This window comes from Jatropha curcas, chromosome 8 (genome assembly GCF_041381405.1).
Source record: "Jatropha curcas cultivar XTBG-Jc1 chromosome 8, XTBG_Jcur_1.0, whole genome shotgun sequence".
Taxonomy (NCBI): Eukaryota; Viridiplantae; Streptophyta; class Magnoliopsida; order Malpighiales; family Euphorbiaceae; genus Jatropha; species Jatropha curcas.
Window position 1 is genome coordinate 1,535,206 of NC_143158.1, and position 15,082 is coordinate 1,550,287.

The 15,082-nt window shown below is 36.0% G+C and overlaps 3 protein-coding genes and 4 non-coding genes across 7 annotated transcripts; 1 reads left to right on the forward strand and 6 right to left on the reverse strand.

Annotated features, from left to right (window-relative positions):
• The first annotated feature begins 133 nt into the window (after positions 1-133).
• Positions 134-2,417, forward strand: PLSP1 (plastidic type i signal peptidase 1). Its single transcript, XM_012221316.4, has 5 exons — positions 134-856; positions 1,179-1,316; positions 1,520-1,606; positions 1,923-1,990; positions 2,084-2,417. The coding sequence occupies exons 1-5, from the start codon at positions 323-325 to the stop codon at positions 2,214-2,216; spliced, it is 960 nt and encodes a 319-aa protein (XP_012076706.1). The 5' UTR covers positions 134-322; the 3' UTR covers positions 2,217-2,417.
• Positions 2,418-2,920: 503 nt separating this feature from the next.
• LOC105637730 (uncharacterized) lies at positions 2,921-4,651 on the reverse strand. The gene is made up of 3 exons (XM_012221317.4): positions 3,973-4,651; positions 3,614-3,799; positions 2,921-3,508 (listed from the first exon to the last, which is right to left on the reverse strand). The coding sequence occupies exons 1-3, from the start codon at positions 4,456-4,458 to the stop codon at positions 3,224-3,226; spliced, it is 957 nt and encodes a 318-aa protein (XP_012076707.1). The 5' UTR covers positions 4,459-4,651; the 3' UTR covers positions 2,921-3,223.
• Positions 4,652-6,307: 1,656 nt separating this feature from the next.
• LOC119370039 (small nucleolar RNA Z43) lies at positions 6,308-6,402 on the reverse strand. The gene has a single exon (XR_005177618.1). It is a non-coding gene; the product is annotated as a small nucleolar RNA Z43 (small nucleolar RNA).
• Positions 6,403-6,795: 393 nt separating this feature from the next.
• Positions 6,796-6,887, reverse strand: LOC119370038 (small nucleolar RNA snR60/Z15/Z230/Z193/J17). The gene has a single exon (XR_005177617.1). It is a non-coding gene; the product is annotated as a small nucleolar RNA snR60/Z15/Z230/Z193/J17 (small nucleolar RNA).
• A 57-nt stretch (positions 6,888-6,944) lies between these two features.
• Positions 6,945-7,031, reverse strand: LOC119370036 (small nucleolar RNA U83). The gene has a single exon (XR_005177615.1). It is a non-coding gene; the product is annotated as a small nucleolar RNA U83 (small nucleolar RNA).
• A 199-nt stretch (positions 7,032-7,230) lies between these two features.
• Positions 7,231-7,331, reverse strand: LOC119370040 (small nucleolar RNA Z43). Its single transcript, XR_005177619.1, has one exon. It is a non-coding gene; the product is annotated as a small nucleolar RNA Z43 (small nucleolar RNA).
• Positions 7,332-7,972: 641 nt separating this feature from the next.
• Positions 7,973-12,992, reverse strand: LOC105637731 (protein CONTINUOUS VASCULAR RING 1). Its single transcript, XM_012221318.4, has 7 exons — positions 12,568-12,992; positions 11,875-11,927; positions 11,040-11,149; positions 9,659-9,826; positions 9,472-9,569; positions 8,720-8,846; positions 7,973-8,455 (listed from the first exon to the last, which is right to left on the reverse strand). The coding sequence occupies exons 1-7, from the start codon at positions 12,712-12,714 to the stop codon at positions 8,361-8,363; spliced, it is 798 nt and encodes a 265-aa protein (XP_012076708.1). The 5' UTR covers positions 12,715-12,992; the 3' UTR covers positions 7,973-8,360.
• Positions 12,993-15,082: the final 2,090 nt, after the last annotated feature.

Below are 15,082 nucleotides of genomic sequence, written 5' to 3' on the forward strand. Positions count from 1 at the left end.
AATTTCTAATTTTCCTACTAAAATTGTAAATTTATAAACTGTGTCAAAGGGACAAGAAAAAATCAATTATAAACAAATTTCTCTCTCCTATGGTACGGTCCAAAAGAAGGATAAGGAAAAAACTAATTATAAACAATATGTGTCTAAAACAGCCACTTAGATCTCATCACAGTGTATTTTTTTTTTTAACAACGGAAAGTTTTACCTCTGGGGCGGAAAAATTACAGGAAAACTTTCCCTCGACTGGTTAAAGCTGACTTGTCAATATTAACCTGAGACGAGAATGAGACCCTTGTCAAACGCGACGAGTCTGTAATTAGAGATGATAACTCTACAGCTATCTCCTCCTCCTCTAACTTCCCTTCAAATCCCCAATTTGCACCGTGCACATACAGCAGCTAGCTCTCTTTTTTCCCACTACTCCGCACCCTTCAAAAGCCTTGCTTTCACCTCAAATCACTTCTCAAAATCTCACGAAACACATAAATTTACAGTCTTTTGTCGTCGCTCAGACTCAAAACCCCTTCACTGTACTCATACCCTCAAAACCTCCACATTTCAAAGGTTAATTTGCTATGGGATTAAGGGTTCTGGTGAGGAGACAAAGATCGGGGTTGATTCCGGTGGTGGAGACGGTGGTGGTGGCGGAGGCGGCGATGATGGTGATGATGAAGTTGAGAAGAGTGGTCGAATTTTGCCGGAGTGGTTGGATTTCACTTCTGACGACGCAAAGACTGTGTTTGCTGCGCTGGCAATTTCGCTTGCTTTTCGGTCTTTTATTGCTGAGCCAAGGTACATCCCTTCATTATCGATGTATCCCACTTTTGATGTCGGTGATCGAGTGGTTGCGGAGAAGGTAAGCCATGCTTTTTCTTTGACGATTTGTGTAAAGAGTAAATTATGTGTTGAATAAGAATTGAAGAATGACTCTTTATAGAAGTCTTGGTGTCCATAAGTTCTGCTGTGTGTGAATAATTAATATTGCAATCAAAAATAGGCTTCCAGCTTACTATAAATGTAATATAATTTTTAGTGTTCTAAAAGTTTTTATACAAAATTATTGATTTCAAAGCATTTGAATAAGTGTCTTACATACTGTATGTTTTAGCATTAAGTTGTAATGATTTGTTTATGAAGTATCCTGCATATATAACTGATGTATGGCTTGAAATTTTCAGGTTACATACTATTTCAGAAAACCTTGTGCAAATGATATAGTGATATTCAAAAGCCCGCCGGTGCTTCAAGAAGTTGGATACACTGATGATGATGTTTTCATAAAACGGATTGTTGCCAAGGAAGGTGATGTTGTGGAGGTGAGATTTTTCTTCTGTTTAATAACTCTATTGGTCATGGATTGTGTTAGCTTTTCACAAAAACATTTTAGCAAGATTGGAGAGATAAAGGTGTCCTTGTATCTCTACAAATATAACTCTTAGAAGCTCATTTCATTTCCAAAGTATTTTCATTGGAATAACTAGATAATTGGTGTACAAACCTATGCCATTGCTTATTGCAGGTTCATGCAGGGAAGCTTATAGTCAATGGAGTTGTGAGAAACGAAAATTTTATTCTCGAACCACCTTCTTATGACATGACACCAGTTGTAAGTATCAATTTAGTATTTGCCATTTTATTGTTTTGTTTCTAGTTTTATATTGCCAAACCACACATACAAGGACAGTTGTGGTTGTGGCCCTCATAGTAGATGGTTGAATTGAACAAATTGAATATAAAGCTTTAACTTCGTAGGCTTTTGATCTTTTAACTTCAGTTTTTGAACAATGATCCAATGGATAACTTCAGTTTTTGAACAATGATCCACTGGATAGTATCTCAAGTTCTCAAGATGGTTTTTCTGGTTGCAATCATACAGCTTTGCCATAGTCGTTGATTTTTTGTTTTATTCATTTGTGTCGCAGCGAGTTCCTGAGAATTCAGTTTTTGTGATGGGTGACAACCGCAATAACAGTTATGATTCACATGTGTGGTAATGTTTCTTGAACTTTTAAGTGCAAGATAAGGACTAATCTCTTTCTTTTTAATGTTAATATACTGAAACATGGACGTATGATTCTTTTAGGGGTCCCCTCCCAGCAAAGAATATAATAGGAAGATCAATTATTCGCTATTGGCCTCCAAACAGGATTGGTAGCACGGTTCTTGAGATTGGCTGTGCTGTTGACAAGCAGGACAGTAACCCAGTGACTGAATAGCCGTTCCGATGGGAGTTTTTTTTTGTCTCCCCGATTCTTTTCATAGAGTTTCTGACCCTTCAATATTTTCAACTGTTTTATATATCTGGAACACATTGTTTGCTAGAAGGCGATTCTTATAGGAAATACTTTTCGAGGGGCTGGATGTATTAATATATTCTCTCATTAATTAAAGCCTTGCCAACTGATTACTGCGTTCAACATCTTTAAGACAAGTGTTTCAAAGATATACTAGATTTTCAGGAGTAAGTTTCTGACCGACAAAATGAATATTATCAATGTCAAGCTACAACGTGGCAGTACTCATTTAACATTGTTGATACGGTATATGATTGCATTTTTGAGCTCGACGATAAGGTCTTACCCTTCCTTTTGAGCTTGAAGATAGGGTCTCCACATCAATAAAATAGCTGTATCGCAGAAACAAGAAGATTTGGATCTTCATCAACATAAATGAGACCCCATCAATGGCTTATCATCGCAACAACCCACAATATATTTGCATCGCACGAGGATTAGGCCCCATCATCGCACAAATAATCTATGCTTTGCTGGCTCCAGCTCCTACAATAATCACCATACGTGCTCCTGACATGGTTTTCAAAAAACATGATTAGCCGTTGCGTGTTAATGTAGAATCGGTATGCCATCACAACAAATTAATTTCTTTTGTTTATATAAACCAACTGGGATGTGCCTATTCATTTCAGTTTGGAACTTCTTTTTGGCATGACTCAGTTCGCACTTGACGAAGATACATAGAAAAGAAATGAAAACTTGCAATCCCATCTTACCTAATTGGCACTCAACTACAGTAAGAAAGCAGTGCGGTCTCTAAACTATGTAGCTATTCTTTACACTTCAAAACTTCAATAACTTAGCAAGAAAACAGGAAATTTTCTAATACTAGGGTCGTCCTGTGCAAATAATCAGGATGTGCAGATTACATCCTTTCTTGATTTCTTCCACATGGAAACACAGAACCTGCAGAAGCTGGTTTCACCTAATCACTCATATTTACAAGAATCTTCCTTAAGTTTGATGGGTTTGTTGCCGAGAGAATCAATGGTCAAAACGCAAGAGACATGCCTTGTACGCCTTGTCTTCACCAATTTCCCCACAACATCTCCTCGCGAATGAACATCAAAAACTAATGTCATTGGAACTCCTGCTCCTATATTGTTATCTGAGATTGCGAAGCTTGCCCCAGCACCATACAGCGGAATTTTGGTTCCTTCAAGATTTACAGACACAGTTCGATGGCTCTTCCTTGATTGATAATATTTCTTCAACTACAAGAACAAGAATATTAAATCGATCTCAAAACCCAAAACAACCAAAATCCAAAAATCATTCTTCAGTATCAATTCAAATATTGTTAAAAAGAAAACCTTTACCTCTCCAGTAGCAATTACAATCTCCGAGTACATGAGATTAAGAGGCACTGAGCTTACATGAATGCCAAAAAACGTTGCAGGGTTATACACGTTCATTTTCAATGAACAATTTGTAGTCAACATCTTTGTTGGCACTCCGGTCAAGTCTGATCCTTCCCCAAAATAAAAGCTATGGACAGTCAGGCTCTGCAATAATTAAAGAAAAGGTTTCTTTTTTATCAAAATTTAAAAAATAAAAAAATAAAAAGACAATCAGCCATAGATAATTTAATAATCATCACTGAATTATTGCAGCAATAAAATAATGGTATTAATTAATAAACCATTAGATTTTGTATAAATCAAAGCAGGAACATTACCTTGACACTGATCTCTGGCTTAAAAGGCCTACTAGCACCCCAAATGATCAAACAGAAGAGAGAAAATATCATCACAAACCCAAATACCCCCATCAAAACCTGGCACCTCCTTCTCGAAAACTCTTTGTTCCTATACATTTCTCCATAATCACCTTCTTCTTCAATCACATTACTCTCCGGCCATCCTTTCTCTGTCCTCTTGTTCCTCCCTTTCCTTCCGGCGTTCATCGAAGACGAGGCCGCCGAGGATCCATAGGTGCCGGAAACCCTACTGGACGATGACGCTCTGGAGTGGCGCCCATACGATGGATGCGACGGGGACTCCATCGGACTGTTGAAAGCCGGCGTAGCTTGCGTTGACGACGACTTATCTCCATCGTGAGAGTCGCGCGATGGGCTCTGCACGTAGTATACGGGGCGTTTTGGCGACCGAGGAGAAGACGGTGCCAGGCTTGTTACATCGGAATCTGATTTCGCGTGCATCATCTTCAGGTAGTGCGTATTTGGAAAATGGCTTTGAAGTGAGAACGGAAAAGGAAACTAAAAGAGAAACAAAGTTAAAAGTTAGTTTGGCACTGACAGTGAGGTTGAGAGTGGACACTGGAGAGACAGGAACAAGCTTAGGTTCGGTTGTTCTGGTTTGGTGCCGAAGCTATAGGTTCAGAAAACCGAGTCTGGGCAGTTTCTTAGCCTTTCCGTTACACTAATTCGTACGGTGTCGTTTCGATATGCTTTCATATTTTTGACCGGATTATATAATTTGATATGATAACGCACCACACCTTGATTGTAACTGATTGCAACGAAACAAGATGCATAATGGATCAGCAAATCTAAATTTAAATTTACAAATATAATATTTATTTATTTTATTATCGTTTTAAATGTGGCCTATAGACACATATACCCACAATAAATCAAAATTTGAATTCCTTCCCCAGTATTCAAATTCAAAAAAAAAAAAAAAAAAAAAAAAAAAAAAAAGGTGGGCTTTAGGAACTGCCTCCAACCACCGGAAAAAAAAAAAGAATCGTGCCTTGTTAATCAGAACCAATTGTGCTCCATAAGTGAAAACTAATTTGAGGTTCTAGGTTGGGCTTTGTAGCAACTAACGAGTGGAAACATTATTCCATATTTGATTGAAAATAAAAAATATAAGAGTGATAAAATCAAATAATTGTTCTAATCATTTTGCTCATTTATCTTGTTTTTAAATATAGAAAAAAAATATTATTTATTAAAATAAAAACACATAATCATGAACATTAATTAAGAAATAAAAGGAAAAATAAAAATCTCCTGCATTATTAATTATAGAGGGTGATTGATTCAACAATTAACTTTTGATTTTTTTTTTCCCCAAAAAGATTTTTACTTTTAGTTGTATGTTTATTTAAAAATTAAATTTGGTAAATTAATTAAAAGTTATTTTAAATCATTTACATATTTAATTAACAACGATCGAAATGAAGATACTAAGTAATGAAAAGTTAAAAATAGTATTACACCATAGTGTTATTATTTTAAAGCCAAACCTATCACTATCAACAGTTTTTTTAAACTAGTTTGTTTTTTCTTGATTTTTCTCACTTGATAAAATTAATTTCACAAGTATCGACATCAATTTCAAGTCTTAATTGATACTGAAGAAAAATCAAGTTCAACAAATCCAAATCCACTGAAATAGGATAATACAGCTATTGAAATAAATAGAATTAACAAGTGCATGATGGATACAAAATATTGGAACCAACACCTGAATATAATCAAAATTTTCTTACACAAAACCAAAAAAAAAAAAAAAAAAAATCTAGTACAAGTGAACATAGTCAAAGAACATGAATCCAATGGCGGTTTTAACACTGCTCGGTTAGGTGTAAAATCGTCAATTGAGAACTAAAAGTCCCAGTGCACACTCTCCTCTCAATTGCAAGCTGGGTACGCTTTCCTCCCAATCTCTCAAGTTTGAGCCCTTCATTTTTTCATGCTGCCTCTCAACTGCAACAATACATGAAATGCTGCCGGCAATATAAGCAATAGAAAAATTCCAAGTAAAAGTCCAAAACCTTCCGGCCAAATTAGCTGTCTCAACAGATACACACCACACCGAAACAAATAACTAAAAAATTTGAGCATAGGTGCTAGATCATGTATCAGGCATACATCCAAATAGTTTCTTATTGCAATTTTACAGTCCTAATATTACTAGTGTGTGGATTTGAAGAATGATGAGCTGCAACATTCAAAAACTACTAAGACCATCCAGCAATACAAAGCCTATTTTCATTTCAAAAGGTTGAATGATCAAATTCGTAAAATCAGTGAGCATTAGGCAGGACTCAGAATATGGGTGGTGATATATCAGGATGGTCAGCAAGGCAAACATGCCATTATGCCGAACGAGACCATTGATACAAATCGTCACTGTCCTTCATATTATCTTTTTGTATACACTGTATACTTTCATCCAATGATTAGGCAATAAAGAAATCCAATTGAAGCATAAAATGGCCTCATAAAACATCTAATGTGAATTGTCAACACTTGATATTTCAGACATATGCTTGTCTAGAAAAATTTAAAATCATCGGCCGGAATCAAATGCACAAAACAAATTAGAAATGTAGCAAATAACCACACAGCATGAATACATTTTCAAGCATAAAAGCCTCTGAAACTAAACAACTAGTAGACACAATTGAAAAACAATTTGGTATGACTAGAATGAATACATTTTTAAGCATTAAAGCAACAGAATCTAAATAATTAGATGCCATGATTGAAAAACAGTTTGATATGCACAAAAAATTAGCAACAAATACAAGGGGTCATCAGATAGGAGCGAAAGACTAAAAAAGTTATATAATCACATGGATTATCAGTTGAACTATGCTTAAAATCATCATATGACCCATCTGGCTAATGATAATCTGAATAAAAAGAGAATAAAAAACAAAATACAAATTGAAAGAAGCCTCAGAAGGAAGGCAGTAGTGGTATGAAAGTAATCACAGATTGGTCATATGTGACTAATAATACCAATTTTTTCATCACTGGCAAAACAAGTTTCAGAAAAAACCCAAAAGTTTTTAGAATAAAACTAAAAAAACTAATTTAATTCGACACAGTACAGATCCAAATCGGCCTCATAGAGAAGATTAGATTAATCAACACGGAAAATTTCAGACATATGCTTGTCTTTAAATGTTGTTTAATCATCGGCCAATCATAATAATAAGAGCGATGATGATGAAAAAGGGACTCAGAATATGGGTGGTGATATATCAGGATGGTCGTCAAGGCCTTTTTATAGCCAATTACGACGAACGAGACCTTATACAATCAAATCGTCACTGTCCCTCACTCATCTTCTCTACGAAGAAGAGAAAAAGTAAAAGAATAAATCTAAAATCGACAAAGAAGAGAGAAAGCAAAGGAAAAGGTCTAAAATCGAAGTATGTAACTATGAAAAACAACAACGATAATTAAACCCTAAATCATCAGAAGGAGAGAATTGAGCTCAGAGTCACCAACCAGAATCTTCGCGGCTGCTTATAAAGAGAGGCGAGTCTGCTTGCTAGGGTTTCTACTGTGAAGGTTAATTGACGGATTCCACTGAAATACGTGTGGGAAAATGTGCACGCACGTGCGGATACTCAAGATGAGTTAATGGGCTAGGAGTCCATTTCAAGAAAAGGTAAAATAATTGGGCCGATCCGCTGATGGGCATTTGGAACTTGGAAAATCAAAATGATGGATATGTTGGAGAAAAACTCTAAAATCCAATAATGTCAAAAAAAAAAAAAAAAAAAAACACTCTAAAATCCAATATTGCAAGGGTTGACTGCTTTAAGGAATCTAGCACTTGATGATATGCTATTAGATTAAAAAAAAAAAATTATGAAAAGATAGGACTTGGAATTATCTATTAATCATCTATATGGTTTGTTTTGATATTGTAATTAACATCTTTTAACTCAAAAATTTCAAAAATCGAAAATTAGATCAAAGCATAATGAGATACCATTGAAATTAAATATGACCTCTTTATCTACAAGACACAACGTTGAGAGTTGAAATTGCCTATGAAGTACAAATTCAGTGCAAAGAGCCAAAACCATCCTAATAAGTGGGAAACATCTGCCTGTATTATCAACCCATACTATGTATTTCCAAGCAAACGCTAAGCCTACATTCTTCTAAATAATAACCAATGTTACATATGCAACCAGAATTTGGTCCATCAAAATTTGATCTTAACTCAATCCAGCACTACCAACATCAATCTGATTGTGGCCATTCCAATGACTCAACTGCGGCTGTTTTGATGACTTGGTTTCAAACCAATGAAACAATGAATGGACTCCTCTACAGCTTCCATCTTCAACCTAGCTTCTGTCTGCTCTACTTCTATCCAGTGAGATGCGTGAATCCAACGTTGCAAGGACCTGTGGCATCGACATACCCCCAGACACTACGATTTCTGAAATTAAAGAACAAAATTTATGATTGGGGTAAACAACGTATCAATGGAAAAAAAAATTTGCGAAGTCATATTTTGTTTCTTCCATATTTTGGCATGCATAAAAAGAAATGTTGTACAGTCATTTAAAGTGAACCACAATATTCATGCCCTTGATGAAGGAACAGCTTTAGAAAGCAGTCTTATCACATGCAAAAAGTCACCAGTGAAAGGCTGAGAATAACAATACTAACAATAAAGTAACGACTTCAGATGAATCCTTACCAATGCCTTCCCGGACTGAAAGATTGGGTCTTATAACATCCTTGGTATTAACCAGGAAAATATCACCAATATAAAGATGATTTGTAGGAACATAGACACAGCATAGCTCCTCTTCCCCTGCGTAGTTCTGCGCTCAAGATTTAAGAAAGCCAAAAAGTGAATTAGAATCTAATGCTATGTCCAAATGTTTGATTATCAGTTGCAAATCTTGGTTTGGAATTAGAAAGAAGACCGTCACTCTCTTGTTTGATATCTTGAGACTTAAATATTAATAATAAGATAAAGAAAGAAGGAAAATAAATAAAGATAACTGGGGTGGAGGATTCAATCTCATTCTCGCTCACTCCCCATCCTAATTTCAAAATTAATGTCTTTCTTCGGATCCTTTATGCTATATGGATTAAACTAAAGAATCAAGGCCTGTAATTAAATATGGAACAAAGAAGAAATGTTTTCTAGGAGATTTTCAACTATGATATCAAAGGATGTTCAAAAGACATCTTTTGCATTTCTTTGCACTCTTTCAAGGCAAATATGAGTAGAATGCATATGCATGTATATGTAATTTATAAAATTTTATTTACGTATACTAGCCATATTGTGTTCTAATCTTTTAAGCCTTGGCACATTGCCATTACCTGTACCATATCATCTTATATCCAAGTTTCCTAGTCAATAATTCCATAGAGGCAATGTTTAAGAAATACATGCATTTCAAGCAGTGACATGGTTTAGAAAAACCAATTCCGCACCTGGAGGATGACAGATGAAGTGATGAACCCAAATGCATATTCACCAATGCGAGGATGCCTTATGATGGCTACTTCCTTGAAGGCCTGTGTGTTTTGGTCTGAAACGATGAAAAGATATGAAATGTGAATAAATATCACTATCAGCCATTCAAAGGAAACAAATGAAAGGCATTAACCAAAAACAAACCTGGTGATATGGCAGTACTAATTTGCTTCGAGGCATTATAGATGTGGCGAACAAAGGGCATCCTTTTGATAAACCACTCCCCAAGACTCAACACAGATGCTCCCAACCAAGATGACATTAATACCCCAACCAAGAAAATGAATGTCATGGAAGTTATGAATCCAAGACCTAATCAGTACATAAAGGCAACCCCGTCATCAATTTGATATGTATTAAGACTATGTTCAGCTAAACTGAAGAACAGAGCAGAAAAACCCTTAAAGTTACATATTTACTGAAAAGAAAAAATTAACTCGTGCGTATCTACATTATATGCAAATTACTTACCAAAGTTTTGGAAGTGATCTTTTAGATTTTCTTTTTAGAAAAAATAAATGTCTCTAAATACAGTTCAAGAGATAATACAGCATCCTTAGAGACATTATCTTTCTATAAGAGGTAAGGACTTGACATCTCATACAAAGGCAAAATACATGCATGGAGAGAATTTTGGTCCTTCGATAATGATTCTGTTACTAGATAAGTAATAGTACAGGGAGATCTCCATACCGATGCTTCATAACAATGACTAGAGACTGACCAACCAAATCCAAGTATTATGTTAGGAATCACATATTGTATTTTAAGATACCATAACTTGAAATAACATAGGATCTAACAAAGAACGCATGATTTCAGCAGATATTCAAATAACAAAAAAATTCATTATCTAAGGCTTCTTCACTTTGCATGCGAGGATACAAAAAATTATATAATGAAAAGAACAGCAAAGGAATATGTCTCATGTATGATCAAGAAACATCAGCAGTTTACAGTATAAATTAGGGTACTTTGGGGATGCCTTTAAAGAAGTCAAAAAAGCATGTCTCAGATCAAGGAAATAACACACGTGCCCATCAGTCTAGCCAGGGCAAAACACTGCTACCACTGGGAAGACAACCTAAAATTAAACTAAAACCCTTAGATGCACAAGATACGTGATATAATAAGATGCGCAAACCAAATAAGAAGTTCTATATAAAAAGGTTCAAGTAACAGAATGTAGTAGCTATAGATCTCAAGCTCATGCATCATGCAATTTGAATTTAATTTGTAGAATAGGAACAGGATACTCAGAGCAACATTGGACGTGGAAATTTTATTATAGATCACAGTATTGGAATGCAATAGCATGTATTATGAGAACCTGTATGTTTGCCACAATACTGAAGAAGCTAAAACAATCAATAATCAAGTCACTGAAATTGATTTTCAAGGTAAGATTTGCACTCAAGCCAAATATTACTGTACTGATGAACTTCAACTGCTGCCTATTATTTATTAATATACATATGAATTAAAGAGAACAAGATTTTGAGGTGCTACACAGAAACAAACTTACCAAATATGTTGATTCCCAGTTGGGCATAGATTGGAGAGAAAAATCCATCAACAAAATGAATAAACCACCATGTTACATAGAAAGTGACAGCTATTGGGAATAAGATTACACTGAAAAAAAAAAATATATATCAAAGAGTAAGAAGCATCCACAACAGCATTCAGTGCAACAAGCATGAAGGTATACATATTCAATAATCAGCATTACAAATTTAATCTCGTTTGAGCATAATACTGAAATAACATGTGAAAGGATAAGTAGAAACTAATAATCCATTACATATAATATGTGCCAAATTTTGTAAAAGTGCAGCACCATCAAACCTGCTCCTTTGTACACAGGTGATAGACTAGTAGCAGTGAAAGATCAATACCCAACCCAAGTAATTGGGCTCGCTAGTGTTTGTTTGTTGCAACCAAGAAGAAGATCAATATAACACTATTAATAGCAAAGCCAAATTAATTTACACTTGAAAGAATCGCAAATAAAAATCAAAAGTTAAAGACCTCTATCTATAGAACATTAAGATTGAATATTTTGCCACAAAAATTATCATTGAAGTCCTTCATCCATGGAACATCTTGCTACAGTGAATTGATGATACAAAAGGTGTAGACCCTTCCATTGAAATTTACAAGGAAGAGAATGAAAGGAAAACAGTTATGAAGTGAATGCAAGTGCAACTGAACCTTTTAAAGGAAATATAAATTGCAGCTGCTTTGATCCTTGACATCTTTTAGAATTACACTAATGTGTATATGTAAGATCATGTCAAGACATTAGATATATTTATGGATTCGAGGAAATAATGAAAATATAAGAATGAACTCCATACCATCCAGTCATGAACTTTTTTGAAGCCCAGCTCCGAACAACTTTCGAAAATGTCTACACAGACAAAATGGCATAGAGCAAACGTCAGAATTCAGATAACCAAAAGCAGAAAAGACATTCAAAACTACACAGGCATATGAAATACACTTGTTGTCATTGCTTTAACTCAAATTTGCATTAAGAAAATAAACCTTTTGGTCAAGGAGCTTCAATGTTTGAGCCCAAAACAATACACAAAATAATTTATGGAAACTTGAAGAAACATAGAACTAAGAATGATAGAATTTCTTTAAGAATCATCAATTCATGGAGTAAAACTTTCCTTGAGCAAGAAATTCGAAACATATTCTATTTGACATGCTGTTACACAAATTCAGAATGGGATATAAATCAATCTTCCAGCTCCGGCAGCCACCAAAAATATTTTATATTCAAAGAATACAAGACATCTCAATTTGCACTAAATAACTTCTATAAATTGCAAACAGTAAGAATTGAAGCACTAATTCCCCAATAACAGCTACTCAGTTAATCAAATCTCACAGGAAATTTAATCAACTTATCGAATTTAAGCGTATTAAGCTGTAATCTGAAGTGAAAACGGCACCATCAACGTGAAAAGAATAGACAAAACGTAACAAAAATTGCAAAAACCCTAAAAAAGTGAAATCATAGAGCGAATAGATTTCTTCACCTCGCGTCCGGAATGATGCGACGAAGAAGAAGACGACGGTTTGGAGGAGATATCATCGTCAGCGGTGTTTGCGACGGGGATAAGAAGCTCTCGATCTCTCTCCCGGTCTCTATTCGCCATCACGATGGTGGATTTCTCATCGCCCATCGCTCAAAGAACAAATAGTAATAACAACACCTCCTTTTCAAATTCAAAATCAAAAGCCCACTTCCCTTGGATGGCAGTGAATACCCAGTCGCCGGCTCAGCCGCCTCCTCCACCGTGTACTTTACAGGCGAGCAAAGCAACGACGGCCAAACAGCTTTGTGTTTTGAAACGTCAAGTAGATGTAATAATGTGTATTAGTGAATAGTGAGGCAAATTTTTGGAAGGCTTGGCGTTTTTGAAGTTAATTAAGAAATAAAATAATAGAATGGGACATGTGAGGGAGCTCTAAGAAAACGCTGTCTTGTACTGTTATGCCAGTTATTTGAAACGGGCGGATTATGCAACGTTGAGCGTCGTTACGGGTTTTGGATAATCTATTTTTATTAATTTTATATATATTTTTATAAGCATTTTTATGTTTAAATCGAAATAATATTCAGATAGAGTATATTTGAAAATATAATTTATTTATGTTAATCCAACACTTATTTAATTTATATAATAATCATTATTAGTGTTAAGTTTTTTTGATAAAGTTTTTATTTTAAAATTGTGGGGACGGCTACAATACGGAGTGGTTGACCAGTTGCCATTGGATACCAGCGTGGTTGTTGTGGAGACAACTGTGCACATCTGTACTACCGGAATGAAATTAATACCGGCGGCAGCGTATTGGACAGGTCTAATAGTTCATTCAATTTGAGACATAGGAAAAGAATATGTATATAAGAAATAATTCAAATAAGGCTTTGATATTATAAAACATATGCTGTTGATATTTAAAATGCAATATCAATGAATATTATATTATCATTTTAAGGAAATTTATGGCTTCTTAATTTTACTTGGACGGAATCAATTATACTAGATTTTTTAATAAATATATTATATTTGAGAATTAGCATCTGAACTGTCATTAATTTGTAGCCAATAATAATAATTGTAAAATACAAGGTTTTTTAAAGGTAAAATAGCAAATTCATTAAAAAAATAATAATAATAATAATTGTAAAATACAAGGTCCAGTTATGCATTTAAATTCATTAGGAACAAAATAGTGCCATATGATTTATATATATAAAAAACTACTATTTCCATAAGAAATTTCCTCCGACATCAGTGGTTTCTTCGATTTTGACTACTTAGGTTAGGTTAACCATTTCAGATTCCACATCCCCTCGCCGCCCGCAAAGCTACTTTTTCAAAATAAGGTTTCAAATTTCAAACTCAGGCCGTTAAATTCCTTTTCTTGCCATTCTTTCGTCGCCATCGACAACATCCACCGTCGCGCGGCTGTATTTCCATCGCCAACCATTCTTGGCTGTTCACATCGAAAGATCTGGCCATTCTCGCGTGCGCCATTGCAAAAGATGCCGATTTCCCTTATATCACTCCGATCGGTTTTGAAATCCTTCCACAACGGCAAACCCACGTCTGTCGATCTGATTTTTACTGCCAATCACTGGTTAATCAGAGCAAGCTACGCACGTTTGATCCACTGAATTCAGAAATCAATTTGCATTTCACAATGGCAGTTTCTGTAATTTCTTGCAACAAACAGGGTTTTCATATGACGATTAACCGTATCCATCTCACATGTCGTTTCCAAATCGAAGTAATTGTACTGCCACGTCTTAATATTTTGACAAGCAAGCAATTTTCAAGCCAGCTGTTGGCCACGCAATCAACTATGCCATGTGTCTAACTACTCGTCATCAGCAAGCCACTTGTACCCATACACGTCAGAAATATCACCCCCGCAGGCCAGCTGGCAGCCACATAATCGGCAAGTTTGCCATATGTATATAACGTCAACAAATCATATGCCGGCAGCTGACAACCACGTCAGCATAACACCCACGTGTACATCAAACTTTACAAGCTCCAGACCTCGTGTCACCATCATGCGTACAAGAAGGCATGCTCCTGCCAACTGTTGGCTATTTATTGAGATATTGGACAGCAATGCGTCCACGATGGAACTCTGCCAGCTGTAAGACAAGTAACTGTAGGGGCCAGCTCTCTGCCACGTGTATTACGAACACATCAGCAGCCCTAGGCCAGCTGTTAGTCACGTCATCGGCCCTAGGCCATTTGCTCGACCCGGGAGCAGCAGTCTCCCAGCTGTTAGACGCGCCGGCAGAAACCTGCCAGATGTTGGACACGTCAGCTGAACCATGCCAACTGTTTTGCACATCATCAGCACTCTGCCAGATGGTGGACATGTCAGCAGCGCCGTGCCAGCTGGTGGACATGTCAGCAGCGCCGTGCCAGCTGGTGGACATGTCAGCAGCACCGGCCAGCTGGTGGACATGTCAGCAGCACCGGCCAGCTGGTGGACATGTCAGCAGCACGCTGTCAGACACGT

What these genes read in the sequence shown, in the direction of transcription:
- PLSP1 (XM_012221316.4), top strand. Translation starts at nt 323, where the DNA reads ATGATAACTCTACAGCTATCTCCTCCTCCTCTAACTTCCCTTCAAATC. An exon ending in AGGAAGGTGATGTTGTGGAG is followed by an intron (nt 1,317 to 1,519) that starts GTGAGATTTTTC and finishes TGCTTATTGCAG; the next exon opens with GTTCATGCAGGGAAGCTTAT. An exon ending in AGTTATGATTCACATGTGTG is followed by an intron (nt 1,991 to 2,083) that starts GTAATGTTTCTT and finishes TGATTCTTTTAG; the next exon opens with GGGTCCCCTCCCAGCAAAGA.
- LOC105637731 (XM_012221318.4), bottom strand. Translation starts at nt 12,714, where the DNA reads ATGGGCGATGAGAAATCCACCATCGTGATGGCGAATAGAGACCGGGAG. An exon ending in AAAAAGTTCATGACTGGATG is followed by an intron (nt 11,150 to 11,874) that starts GTATGGAGTTCA and finishes TTTTTTTTTCAG; the next exon opens with TGTAATCTTATTCCCAATAG. An exon ending in ACTGGGAATCAACATATTTG is followed by an intron (nt 9,827 to 11,039) that starts GTAAGTTTGTTT and finishes TGTACTGATTAG; the next exon opens with GTCTTGGATTCATAACTTCC.
- LOC105637730 (XM_012221317.4), bottom strand. Translation starts at nt 4,458, where the DNA reads ATGATGCACGCGAAATCAGATTCCGATGTAACAAGCCTGGCACCGTCT. An exon ending in AGCCAGAGATCAGTGTCAAG is followed by an intron (nt 3,800 to 3,972) that starts GTAATGTTCCTG and finishes TAATTATTGCAG; the next exon opens with AGCCTGACTGTCCATAGCTT. An exon ending in TTGTAATTGCTACTGGAGAG is followed by an intron (nt 3,509 to 3,613) that starts GTAAAGGTTTTC and finishes TTGTTCTTGTAG; the next exon opens with TTGAAGAAATATTATCAATC.